Source organism: Mesoplodon densirostris, chromosome 9 (assembly GCF_025265405.1).
Source record: "Mesoplodon densirostris isolate mMesDen1 chromosome 9, mMesDen1 primary haplotype, whole genome shotgun sequence".
Lineage (NCBI taxonomy): Eukaryota > Metazoa > Chordata > Mammalia > Artiodactyla > Ziphiidae > Mesoplodon > Mesoplodon densirostris.
This window is the reverse complement of record NC_082669.1, coordinates 49104199-49117570: the sequence shown is the minus strand read 5'-3', so window position 1 is coordinate 49117570 and position 13372 is coordinate 49104199. Positions and strand designations below refer to the sequence as shown.

Sequence of the window (13372 nt, the reverse complement as noted above, 5' to 3'; positions counted from 1 at the left end):
AGCTGTGGATTTGTCATATATGGCCTTTATTATGTTGAGGTACGTTCCTTCTGTGCCCACTTTCTGAGGAGTTTTTATCATAAATAGATGTTGAATTTTGTCAAAAGCCTTTTCTGCATCTATTTAGATGATCATATGGGTTTTTAAAAATAAATTTATTTATTATTTATTTTTGGCTGCGTTGGGTCTATGCTGCACCTGGGCTTTTTCTAGTTGCAGTGAACGGGGGCTGCTCTTCATTTGTTGCGGTGCACAGGCTTCTCATTGCGGTGGCTTCTCTTGTTGTGGAGCATGGGCTCTAAGCACGTGGGCTTCAGTAGTTGTAGCATGCAGGCTCAGCAGTTGTGGCTCGCGGGTTTAGTTACTTCACGGCATGTGGGATCTTCCCAGACCGGGGCTTGAACCTGTGTCCCCTGCTTTGGCAAGCCGATTCTTAACCACTGCACCACCAGGGAAGTCCTGGTCATATGGTTTTTATTTTTCAATTTGTTAATGTGGTGTGTCACATTGATTGATTTGCAGATATTGAAAAATCCTTGCATCTTTGGAATGAGTCCCAGTTGATCATGGTGTGTGATAATATATATGGTTCTTCTTTATCTTGTTTATTGTCTGTCACTTTCATTAGGATATAGATTCATGAGGACAGGATTTTTTGTTCTTTTTTATTTTTCACTGTATCCTCAGTGCTTAGAATACAAGTTGAGGGACAAGATCTCTCTGTCATTCAGCTTTTATTTGGTCAGCTTTTTAGCATTTAAGGTCTTTTTTTTTAAAAAGATTTTATTTAAAAATGAATTCTAGGGTAAAATTAGTTTTCAAACCATCATTTTAAGTATAGTGCCTTGCATATTTGATTTACCATTTTTCCTTGTTTTGATTTCCTATTTATCTACGGGCATGGACTGAGAATATTTCCTTGGCACATTTTCTTGTGGTATTGGAATAACTTTATCTCTTACATACACGTGTCTCTTTATCTCTTTGGTTTGCATAAGTTGATGTTCACTGCTACCCCAGCTCAGTTACCTGTTAAAGCGTGTGTTAGCAAATAGATCACTTTCACTTTGGTACTTTTCTAAGAATCTTATTTAACCTTTATTTGAAATTTGTAAGAAATATGATTTATTTGGAATATATACAGAATATCAACTCCTCTAAACATTCTATGTAAGCCATATTATTAGATGCTTACATACCTGGACAAAATTATTTTGATTCTTACTATTATTCCTTTTGCTGATGTGTGCTTTTAACATTGTTGTTGTTGTTGAAAGCCTTACTGATTTTTTTCTTTTGTATTAACTGGGAATGTTGATGAGCCTATTTCTCAGCACAGTATTCTTTCTCTCAGTTCTCAATAGTAGGTATAGCAGTGTGTTTGCTTACTAATTGGTTTGTGATATTGTGAATTATGTAACTAATTGGTTTGTGATATTGTGAATTATGTAACTGATTGTATTAATAACTTCTTTAATTTTCTGGAAGTTTCAGAGCCACATTTGGAGTCTACTCCCAATGTACATGTGGCCTTTAAGATAAATGCTGTGTTGGGCTTCCCTGGTGGTGCAGTGGTTGAGAGTCCGCCTGCCGATGCAGGGGACACGGGTTCGTGCCCCGGTCTGGGAAGATCCCACATGCCGCGGAGCGGCTGGGCCCGTGAGCCATGGCTGCTGAGCCTGCACGTCGGGAGCCTATGCTCCGCAACGGGAGAGGCCACAACAGTGAGAGGCCCGCATATCACACACACACACAAAAAAAAAGATAAATGCTGTGGTTGTTCATCTTCTTGATGTTGTATCTTACCTAGGCTTTTGGCAGCAAGTAATAGAATACTTAACTGCAATAGCCTAAGTAGTTATTAACTATCTCATATGACAGGAGGCATAAACATAAGTAGTTCTGGGGTTGTTTCAGCAGCTAAATGATGAAGTCTTATTTTATCCTTCTCTCCCACCAGCATCAACATGTTTTTCTTTTTAGTTCCTAACCTTGTTGTCTCATGCTCTCAACATTGCTGGAATAGCTCTTAGCACTGTGTTCTTTCATTATAGAATTCAAAGCCAAAGGGAAGGGAAAGGGTTCTCTTATTATTAGGAATGAAAAATTTTCTCATATGTTCACGCCACTAGATTTTCCCATCATGTCATGTATTGAAACAGTCATTATGGCCATCGTTAGCAATGAGATAAGTTGGGAAGGTGAAACCTGACATTTTTAGTTTCTGTCAAAGAAAATGGATTTTACAAAAAAGGAATATGTTGGAAGGGGATGACTGGGGGGGGTGGGGGTGGGGGGTCAGCAACTAACAGTTTGCTACAACTAGCCTAAGAAGTTGTCAGTTTATTTCCATTCACTGTAGCTCATACCTAGAACAAATGAAGACGTCTTTATATCAGCTATTAAAAGAAGGAAAAGAAGAATCAGGTGTTTTGAATTAAAAAAAAACAAGTAAAAATGTCACCTTTCCCGTTTTTCCCTTCTTTGCTTCAGAGTAGAAGAATTCTAATATTCTGGGCCTTCTTTTCTCTGGATCTGATCTATTTCCTGGTCTTTGCCTTTTAATAGTGTCATACCCTCTCCTTCCAGCCTCCCTCATCACAGTGGACTTGGCTTCTCAGTAGTCCTTCCTTTCCAAGGCTTTTTTGTTCTCATTGGCTTTTTACCCCAATCAGAGGGGGGGTCAAGTTAATACTGGCTCAATTACTTTGTGTTTTTTAAGGGAATTCAGTTTAATAAATCAGAACATTGTTTAGTCAAGATTATTGTTGTTTTTCATTTATGGTACATTTTATGTCAAAAGAGATCACCTGTCTAAACTCCAAACATTAGTATGGCTTTAGCATCTGTTACTCAAGGAAAGAAAACAACATTCTACACTGAAAAAATAATTCCATAGACTGAATAGTACTGGCTTTATCTTTTATCATCACAGCCCCAAGTTAGTTCTATAATCTTACACAGAGCTTTGAGGGATACTCTGTATGTCTGGGCTTCCTCTTATTTTTTCCTACCTCTTTTTTCCCCTCATTCCATTATTCACTCTCACCTTCTACACACACACATACGCACACACTCCTTACTTAGTTTTTAAAATTAATAATTAAAACTTAATTAAAATTATCTTATACTTTGAATATTTTAACGAGCCACCTCAAATCCTTTTTGAATAATATAAATGATAAATAACATATAGGATAAAAACACACCAGTCTTGTTTTTAATAAAGAGTTTATATCATTATTTTTGAATTAACTTTATGAGTTATGTATCAGTGTTTAAATTGAATATCTACCATAAGACCATATTTTTATCTGTATTATAAACCACAGTTGAAAATAGTGAATTTGGAATGGTCCAACTAAGTGTAAGGAAATATAAAATATAATAATAAATGCAGATGGGTAATTCTTAAATATGGGCAGAGCAGAGTATTAGGACTTTCCTAGATAAACTGATATTGGATAAGTTGAGCTTTAGCTGCAGAATAAATTAACATAGGTTTACTCTCTGTGTTTTAACACATATGGTTAAAAAATGAAGAGTAGATTTGGATACTTTAAAGTATTATATAATCATTAAATTATATATATTTTCATGCTAGAAAGAAGTAATGTCAGATTTTAATCAGCTTAACATAAATAGTTAATACCTTTTAATGCTTTTGTGGAATCTGATGCCAAAGGATAATTTTGCTTTCCTGTACAAAGCCTATTTTTCTGTTAGCTAGATTAGTATTAATTTTTTATATAAAAGGTAAAGGTAAAGATAATATTTTAATGATGGATAAAGAAACTGCTATATATTTGAAAATAAATATAATTTAAATACATAAAAAGACTTAATGTAAACTTAGTTCACCTTGGTTTTAGACAGCCATATTTTGCATACAGTGTGTATGAGTGTTTTAAGAATTGATAAAATACTTAAGTCATAAAAGTGGAAAATGAAAAAGTGATAAATGCCAAATGGGAAAAATATACCTTCAAAAATGAGATCAAGTTGAATACAGATTCTTAGATAGAACCCAAATACAAGATATCAATAAAGCTAAGTAGGTTACTTTCAGTTTTTATAGGAAGAAATACTAAACAGCTATAGACATAGTTTTGTTTATGGTTCAGAAATATATAAAGGACAAAATATGTACATTGTCAAATTAATTTTTCTCTCTTGGTATCTAGACACTAGGCATTTGGGCATTGAATTTGCATTTAAAATTTTCATCTGTAAAAAGTCTTAGAAATTTCAAGCACTAGAATAAGAAATTAAGAAATCTTGCTCAGATTTATTGTTTTTATTCTTTGGTCTTCATCATCTGGGAGTTTCAGATTTGAGTACAAGACTCTTTAAAAAATAAATTACAGCTGTATGTTAAACAAGTTAATCATATAATGTCTGCAAAGGCACTGCAGCTGAGGGCTGACAGAATTGTAACTCAGCAAGTATTTGTAGAACATGACCATAAGGAGTAAGTCCTTATTGGATTCACGTTCTGAAACTCAGTTGTGTTAAGGGGTGACCTAAACTTCGTTTAGCAAACAGTGAGATTTATATTCAAACAAAGCTTCATAGTACTCTGTGAAATCAGTCAACCATGATTGAGGGCATGTGCATATGTGCAAGACACTAAACTCTAGTATGAGGTGGAGGAGTTTGTCAGGGAGCATAAAAATAGCTTTAAGTCACAGTATCAACCTAGGTGGGAATAGATAGTAAACACAATAAAATGTTCAACAGTCTTACAAGATGGCAGTAAAAGATGTCACAGGTGCCTAGTATGGACAAGAAGTGGTGTAAATACAGAAAGAAGGTTCCCTGGAAGAATCAGAAACTTCAGCTGGACATTCTTGACCTATCTGTCTCTTACCTTTGAACTATCTAAGGATTACAAATTAATGTTTTTACTGTCATTCATTCATTGTATTTATTCAACAGATATATTGACCTACTGTGTATTAGGCATTGCTATGGACCAGGGGTCCCCAACCCCCAGGCCGCAGACCAGTACTGGTCCGTGGCCTGTTAGGACCTGGGCCGCCCAGCAGGAGGTGAACAGCGAGCGAGTGAAGCTTCATCTGCTGCTCCCCATCGCTTGTGTTACCGCCTGAGCCATCACACCCCTCACCCCACCCCACCCCACCCCACCCCCGGTCTGTGGAAAAATTGTCTTCCATGAAACCGGCCACTGGTGCCAAAAAGGTTGGGGACTGCTGCTATAGACCCTGTAGAGATAACAGTGAACAAAACAAACTGTGCTCTTAAGGTAGCTTACATTTTAGTGGCAGGTGGGCTCTCCTCTGACAGAGAGTGAAAAAGTTAGCAAAAAAAATATTGTGATAAGTATTGTGAAGAAATATAAAGCAGGATAAAGTATTTAGGGAGTAAGGGAGGTAGGGCAATGCTTTATATGGGGAGATCAGAGAAGGGCTCTCTAATAAGGTGACATTTTATGGAAATATGTAAGGAAAATTGTAGGGAGCATATGTTTATTTGAGAGGAGAGCATTACAGGCAGGGGGAACAGAAATAGAGGCTCTGAGGTAGGAACATGCTTGGTTTGAGGACCAAGAAGAAGACTGGTAAGCCTGGTACAGAGTTAGGGGCTGGGGTTTGGTAAGAGGAGAGGAGGAGGTCATAGGGGTAGCAGGGAGCTACTTCATGTGGGGCCTGGAAAGATATGGGAATGACTTTGGATTTACACTCTGAGTGAGATGGAAGACCATAAGAGTTGCATAGAGTACATATGAACCAACTGATGTTTAAAAGGACTGCCCTGATAACTGTATTGAGTACAGGCAGTAGGGAGGCAAGGGTGAAAGCAGGGAGACCAGTTAGAACTTTTACTGTAACAGGTTTTAGGATGGAGGTAATGAGAAATGACAAATTTTATAGGTATTTGCTGAAGGATTGTGGAATGTAACAGAAAGAGAGGGTAAAAAGGGTGACTTCTTTCTGGCCTGAGCTTCTAGCAGAATGGAGTTGTGGTTTACTGAGGTGGAGAAGACTGAAGGAAGAGCAGATCTGTTGAAGGAGAAAAGGAAACTGAGGACAGTTTTGGACATGTTGAGTTCAAAATGCCTATTAGACATGTAAGTGGAGAGATCAGGTAGGTTGTTAGCTATCAGAGTCTGAAGTTTAGGGAAGCAGTCAAGGCTACAGATATAAATTTGGGAGCTGTCAGGGTATAGATAGTATTTATGGTGGGATGACTAGATGAAATTATCTAGGTTATAAGAGTAGAAGGAGATGGGAAGAGGTCTGATGGCAGTCATAGGGCTACCTCAGCATTCAACAGCACTCAAATTTGGGAAAATAAGGAGGAATCTACTAAGGAGACTGAGGAGGAGTGATCAGTGAGGTAAAAAATAGAACTAAGAGAGGCATTTCAAAGAAGTGTTTCAAAGAGGGAGTGAGCAAATTGTGTCAAAGGAGTAAGATTAAGACTGAGAAATGACCATTGGAATTGGCAAAATGAAGGTCATTTTTCACTCGACAGGAGCTATTGGAGTGGTTGGGAGTAGACAATGAAAACTTAGGAATGGAATAGAATTGAAGATAGCTAATATGGACAGGGCTTTAGATTTTTCCTTTTAAGAGGAGCTTAGAAGTGGAACAACAAATGGGAGCCCAAGGAAGGTCTTTTAAGTATTTTTAAAGGATATTACAGTATGTTTAGCATGCCAGTGGAGAGAAGAAAATGTGTAAGAGAGAGAGAATTCCTGGAGGGAAGACAGGGTGGGATATTATCACAACTGAAGGTTAACCTTAGAGAGGAACATTGGGCAGTTTATCCATAGTAACAGGAGATTAGTCAGAGGATATGTGTAGACATGCAGATAGGTTGAGGTATGTAGTGATTCGAGGTTGTGGAAGTTTTTGTTTTGTTGCTTTTCTCTTCTCTTTGAGACCCTCTCCAGTGAAATAAACAAATAAGGTCATCATCTGCAAGTTAGGAATAGGGAGGAGATATTGCAGGTTTGACAGAGAGATAAAGCTATTCAATAATTATCTACAAAAATGGAATACAGATTAATTTGAGAATGTGTTCAGATGCTCAGGTACAGGTACAAAATAGGGGAAGAGCTGGATTTACCTGTGCCTTAGGTTTGTCAGGCGAAGCTAGTTGAGGAAGAGAGGAACAAGCGAATTGATGCGCCATGCAAAGAAGTAATTAATTGATGGACCATGAAATAATCAGGTAAAGAGGGCAGTCATGTGCATGGGCTCTAGGACAGTCAGAAGACAGAAAGTCCGTACATTGGAGACCTGAAAGGTGTTAGAAACTTGTTTGAGTCTTAGAGAGAGTGATCAGGAAGGATAAAAGATGATGCTCAGAGGGCTTCCCTGGTGGCGCAGTGGTTGAGAGTCCGCTTGCAGATGCAGGGGACGCGGGTTCGTGCCCCGGTCCGGGAGGATCCCACATGCCGCGGAGCGGCTGGGCCCATGGGCCATGGCCACTGGGCCTGTGCGTCCGGAGCCTGTGCTCCGCAGCGGGAGAGGCCTCTAAAAAGATGATGCTCAGAGAATGATATTTTAGGCATTGAATTATGGAAAGAGTACAGAATCTAGGTCCAGTCATGGCAGTTAAATGGCTGAGGTGGGGTGGATAAGAACATTGATGGTGTTGTAACTGAGAAGGTAAATACGATATGCTCCTAACTCATTATAGGATTTCAGTAAACACTTCAGTTTTATTAAGGTACCAATAAAGCATCCCTACTTTCTTAAAAATACACTTTTTACAAGTGCCAGTTTGTTCTCAGTGTACAAGACTCCCAGTAGTTTCTTTCAGTTTATACTCCTTTGATCTGCTGTATCAGTATTACTCAGGGAGCTTCGTTTAAAAAAAGTTTTTCTTTTAAGATTCTAGAACAAATCATGCAATCCAGAGGTCCACAGCCTAAACTAGACCTGTGGATACATTCTTTTGATAAGAATAGTGCTATAAAAAGACAACCTTGGGGCTTCCCTGGTGGCACAGTGGTTGAGAGTCCACCTGCCGATGCAGGGGACACGGGTTCGTGCCCCGGTCCGGGAGGATCCCACATGCCACGGAGCGGCTGGGCCCGTGAGCCATGGCCGCTGAGCCTGCGCATCCAGAGCCTGTGCTCTGCAACGGTGAGAGGCCTGCGTACCGCAAAAAAAAAAAAAAAAAAAAAAAAAGACAACCTTGAGGGGAATTCCACTTTGTCACATTGCTCATAGTCCCCACCTTTACCCTGCATCCCCCCACCTCCCCAACCCCATCATTACTTTTGTCTTATAATCTTCCAGCGTCTTTTAGGCCCCTTTGCACATTCACGTTTACTGGTACTTTTCTCAAGGCATTCACGTTTAAAACTCTTTGCCTTAGACCTACTGAATCACAATCTCCAGAGTTGGGCTTTTGTCATTTCTGTTTGGAAACGTCCATAAGTAAATCTGATGACAGGTAGTGGTTGAAAAAGACAGATCTTAACTTTCTAGCAGTGGATCTTGGGTCAGCAACTTAACCTCTCTTGTTTTCAGTTTTCTATCCATAAAATTGATATTAAAATAATAGAACCCACCTCATGTGGTAGTGTTAAAGGATAAATGAGATAGTATGAAAAAAGGCACCTGTGCCTGGTACATGGTAGATATTCAGAAAAATGTTTTTCCCTTTCTATTTTCCATTGGGAGTAGGATCTTGAAAGTTTCTCTAGGCAAGTTGAAGGGATATTCCAAGTCAACCAATGCATTAATTAGGACACTATTTTGAATGGTTTAACAAAACCAAATAGCCAATGACTTAAACAAAGAAGAAGTTGAATTCTTTCTACATTCCAGACTGATTTGATATTGGGGGAGTTTGGTTCCAGGGACCAGGTGCCTTCTTACTTGTTGCTTCATCTTCCCTTAGTCTGTTGCACTTTCTTACATGGTCAGAGATGGTTTATCACACCTTGACTGGGTTCCACCCCATTGGAAGGAAGGAAGAAAAGGTTAAGAGTAGGCAGTTTCCTTTCAAAGGTATGGTTAGGAAATTTCACAAACCTCATTGGCTGGAACTTATCACATACCCATATCCAGATGCTGAGAGTCTGGAGCAGAGATTTTCTGGCAAGGTCGTCAAGTACCCAGTAGAAACTCAGAAGATTCTAGTACTAAGGAGAAGAAGGGGAGGATAGATATTAGAAGACAGTGGTTTCTGTCACAGTTAATATTTGCTTGGTATATCTGTCCCACTGTCTAAACAAGGTTAATCCCTTGGTCATTCTACCCTTAGACTTAGGGTTTATTGTCCCCCAATCCCAAATAACGAAAACAAACAAAAAAATTACTTGGGCTACCTAGTCCCCTTTTTGACCAGAGATGACTGGTCTATTAGCGAGTCAGAGTCTAGGTCCTAATGCTTAACTCATCTATGGAAGCATGAATCCTATCTCTGATAAGTCAATTTCAACCTTACCTACTACTTTAAAACAGTAGAATAGTTCTCCAGATCATTTTGACTGTGCTTCAATGTGTTCTTTATTTCCATTAGCCTATTCTGTGACCAGGATATGGAGTATGTTATGAGAAAGCAACTGTGTGTGTATGTGTGTGTGCACGTTTTAATGCAATCTTCTGCCCATGTTTTTGTATTGTGTACCTATATGAAGTAGTTATTATTAAATCTGTTTTACTAATGAGTTAACAGAGACCCAGAGATGTTTCACAACTTGTTTAAAGCCACAAAAATCAGTAAATGGTGGAGCCAGGATTTATCTCCAGGTTTTTATATTTCAAAATTCTGTGATCACAGTGTTCACGGTGCTATATTGTGACATCTTTGGATATCACACTACAGAACTGCATCATATGCTTTTTTTTTTTAATGTCAAGGACACTTTAGTTTTATTACGATGATTTCTCTTTTTGTACTTTCTCATTTGTTTCTTCTTTTCTTAGTGTCATCATTTCTCTTTGGGCTGTAAAACCCCACCTTACTAAGAGACCCTTTAACATAACTTAGATAAAAACCTATATGGATAGCTTATCTTTATTTTTCTCTTTGGGACAGACCTAAAGAATGAACTGCCTGTTACTTTGCTGGCAATCACATTGCACATTACTTTTTTTGGCTACATATTTACAATTTATTTCTATTTTTGATAGTAGATTTCTTTTATTTTTGGTACCCTACTATTTATGAATAAAAAATGTACCCATTAAGGTAGTATCATGAAATATGACTGTGAGAGAGCTGCGTTTCCATCTGAGATTTTAGGGTTTCATGAAGAGTTAAAGGGAATATCTAAAATGTTTTATGGACAAGGCCTGACCTTCTTAATCCATTTTTGTCCCAGGTGGAATCTGCCTGTGCATTTCTAGTCAATTAGAAGTGCCCTACTTATTTGTGTTGGCTAGTCCTGTATTTTCTAGATATACTGTTGTTTTATAATATTAATCTATATGCATAACTTTAATATTTAATGATTGTTTCTACCTAAGATTATTGAAACCTTATTTGTTTTAAACCGTGATTATTTTTTAGGTAACAAATATAAATAAATGGTAATACCTAAGATTTGATTTCAGTATTTTTAAATCCACAAGGCCCTTTAAAAAAAAATTGCTAATTTGAACTTGATATATAGGATTAAGTTTCTAAAGCAGCAATTTTTATCATTATGTATAAATATTACTTTTGTAATTTATTTTAGGAATAACCAACACTGTGGGATATTCTTCAAAAAGGAAATATTATCTATTATTGTTTTTTTTATGACCCTTTGAAGTAAAAATGTTTACTTTTTCTCCCCTGTTTTTTGATATAGGATATAGCAGATCCATTTTTTGCTTATTGTAAGCAACATGCAGATAGGTTAGACAGAAAGTGGAAGAGAAAAAACTACTTGGCTCTACAATCCTATTGTAAAATGTCTTTACAAGAAAGAGAGAAGCAACTGTCACCAGAAGCACAGGTATGGATGGGATTCATGCCAAAACTCATGTTTTTTTCTTTCAAGGTTATAGATTTCAGGGAATTCCCTGGCGGTCCAGTGGTTAGGACTCCGCGCTCTCACTGCTGAGGGCCTGGGTTTGATCCCTGGTCAGGGAACTAAGATCCCACAAGCCACGCAGCATGGCCAAAAAAACAAAAAAAAAATCAAGGTTATAAATTTCAGATCTCATGTGTTTGCCAATGACATGTGAAGTATAATTGTGAAATTTAGTTAGTTACCTAGGAAGTGGCTTGTCATTAAGATAAATGGTGAGTATAGTTTGTGGTTGAATATATTACTCGTCACCTAGTCAACAAAGCAGTCATTTGTAAAGCATGCTTCCAGTACATTAAAGAATGTGGCTTAGAGGAAATTATTCTATCAGTGCAATATGTTGACCACATCTTTTTTCAGTCTGTTCTAATGTTCTTTTATGCAAAGAATTTGATTAGTTTGCCCATCATATAAAATGTATTTTTATGTAAATTAAGTACATTTATGGAGACTAGTGCAAGGCTAGTTGAGAAGAGAAACTTCAGCTTAATCATATTAGTTTTTGACAATTCTGATCATAGACTAGGACAGTTGTTACTAGGGGTAGACCTGGTTTATTATTGCCCAAGAATTATACAGTATACCTTAAGGACTGTGGATAGATATAATTTGCCTTGATATGTGAAATTCTGGTTATCTTTACCTTTTCTAAATGTGGAAGTAAAAATCATAAGGAGTATGTTCTATTTTAATATCTTTTAAAATTTGTATACATTTCTTTTATAGGCAAGGATCAATGCCCGGCTTCAGCAATATCGTGCCAAAGCAGAACTAGCTCGATCCACCAGACCCCAGGCCTGGGTTCCAAGGGAAAAATTGCCCAGACCACTCACTAGCAGTGCTTCGGCCATTCGTAAACTTATGCGGAAAGCAGAACTGATGGGGATCAGTACAGATATCTTCCCAGTGGACAATTCAGATACTAGTTCTAGTGTGGATGGAAGGAGAAAACATAAGCAACCTGCTCTCACTGCTGATTTTGTGAATTATTATTTTGGTCAGTATAGACACTGATGCATGCACGTTTTCATTGATGACAATTTGCCGATGGAGATTTTGATATGCTGTCAATTTTTAGAAATTTACTAGCAATGTTACATATATCAAGTAAAAGCATGTTTATTTTCCTAATAAGTTGTGGGTTGCTGTAAAATGCTAAGTTAATTTGTGAATAGAGTTAAAAGTGTTTTGAATAATGTAGATTTATCCATGTGATCATCCCTATGGTTAGCTTCTTCCTTTGTGTATTTTGTATATCACCTTTTATTTTCTACTAAAGTAAAATTGGATATTTAATTTAAATAGAGAGAAATATGCGCATGATTCAAATTCAAGAAAATATGGCTGAACAAAAGAATATAAAGGATAAATTAGAGAATGAACAAGAAAAGCTTCATGTGGAATATAATAAGGTAAGTTGGCTATAAAACAAACAACATAATATATTACATCTTATTGATGATTTCTTTTCTGATTTTATAACATTTTTATTTATGTTTTATTTTGAAATTCCTCTGGAGTTCTTACAACTTGCCTACAATTCCGACCCCTCATTATTTTCATTACCATCATTAACACTTACTAAGTACTTTCTATGTGCCAGGCACAATTTTGAGCACTTTTACTTGTATTAGCTCATTTAATTCTCATTTCAGCTTTATAATATGGATTAGGATTACTGCTCTCATTTTCAGAGGAGTAAACTGAGTCCTGAACAGGGGAAGTAATTTGCCCAGGCTCACATAGGTAGTCAAGTCATAGAGTTGGGGTTTGAGGCCCAGCAGTCTGACTCCATTCCTTATTCCTAACCACTGTACTATGGAACTTCTCTCTCTGAGTTGTAGAAAACTTTAAAACTTATTTTGAAATTACTGTTTTTTTTCTTGAATTGTTTTGTTACTTTTGATTAAAAAAAAAAGCAACTCCTAATTTAAATTTCCCTCTACCCCTTCATTCTAAAGATGAGGAAGTTCAAAAAGAAATATGTAAAACCAAGTTGCGACTAAATTTTAGGTAATAAGTAACATGAGCATATAAAACCAGGATTGACTTATTGATAAATAATATTTTAAGTGATAAAAAAATTTGTAGGGGTCTTCCCTGGTGGCGCAGTTGTTTATAGTCTGCCTGCTGTTGCAGGGGACACGGGTTCATGCCCCGGTCCGGGAAGATCCCACATGCCGCAGAGCGGCTGGGCCTGTGAGCCATGGCCGCTGAGCCTGCGCGTCCGGAGCCTGTGCCCCGCAACAGGAGAGGCCACAAAAGTGAGAGGCCCGCGTACCGCCAAAAAAAAAAAAAAAAAATTTCTAGGAAGTAAATTTCCAATAATCAGCCATACTGTATTGAAAAGAGTACTGGGATTCAATT

General features: G+C 37.5%; 1 protein-coding gene across 5 annotated transcripts in view; it reads left to right on the top strand.

Moving 5' to 3' along the window:
* The window catches only part of PHF14 (PHD finger protein 14), a 208993-nt gene that overhangs the window by 44392 nt on the left and 151229 nt on the right, over window positions 1-13372 (top strand). For all 5 annotated transcript variants that reach the window (XR_009533380.1, XM_060108506.1, XM_060108508.1 and 2 more), the window contains exons 8-10: window positions 10784-10930; window positions 11732-12002; window positions 12311-12417. Coding sequence is in view for 4 of the 5 variants with exons in the window: in XM_060108506.1 (XP_059964489.1) it covers window positions 10784-10930; window positions 11732-12002; window positions 12311-12417 (525 nt within the window). In the remaining variant the exon portion in view is untranslated. The remainder of the gene's footprint in view (window positions 1-10783; window positions 10931-11731; window positions 12003-12310; window positions 12418-13372) is intronic.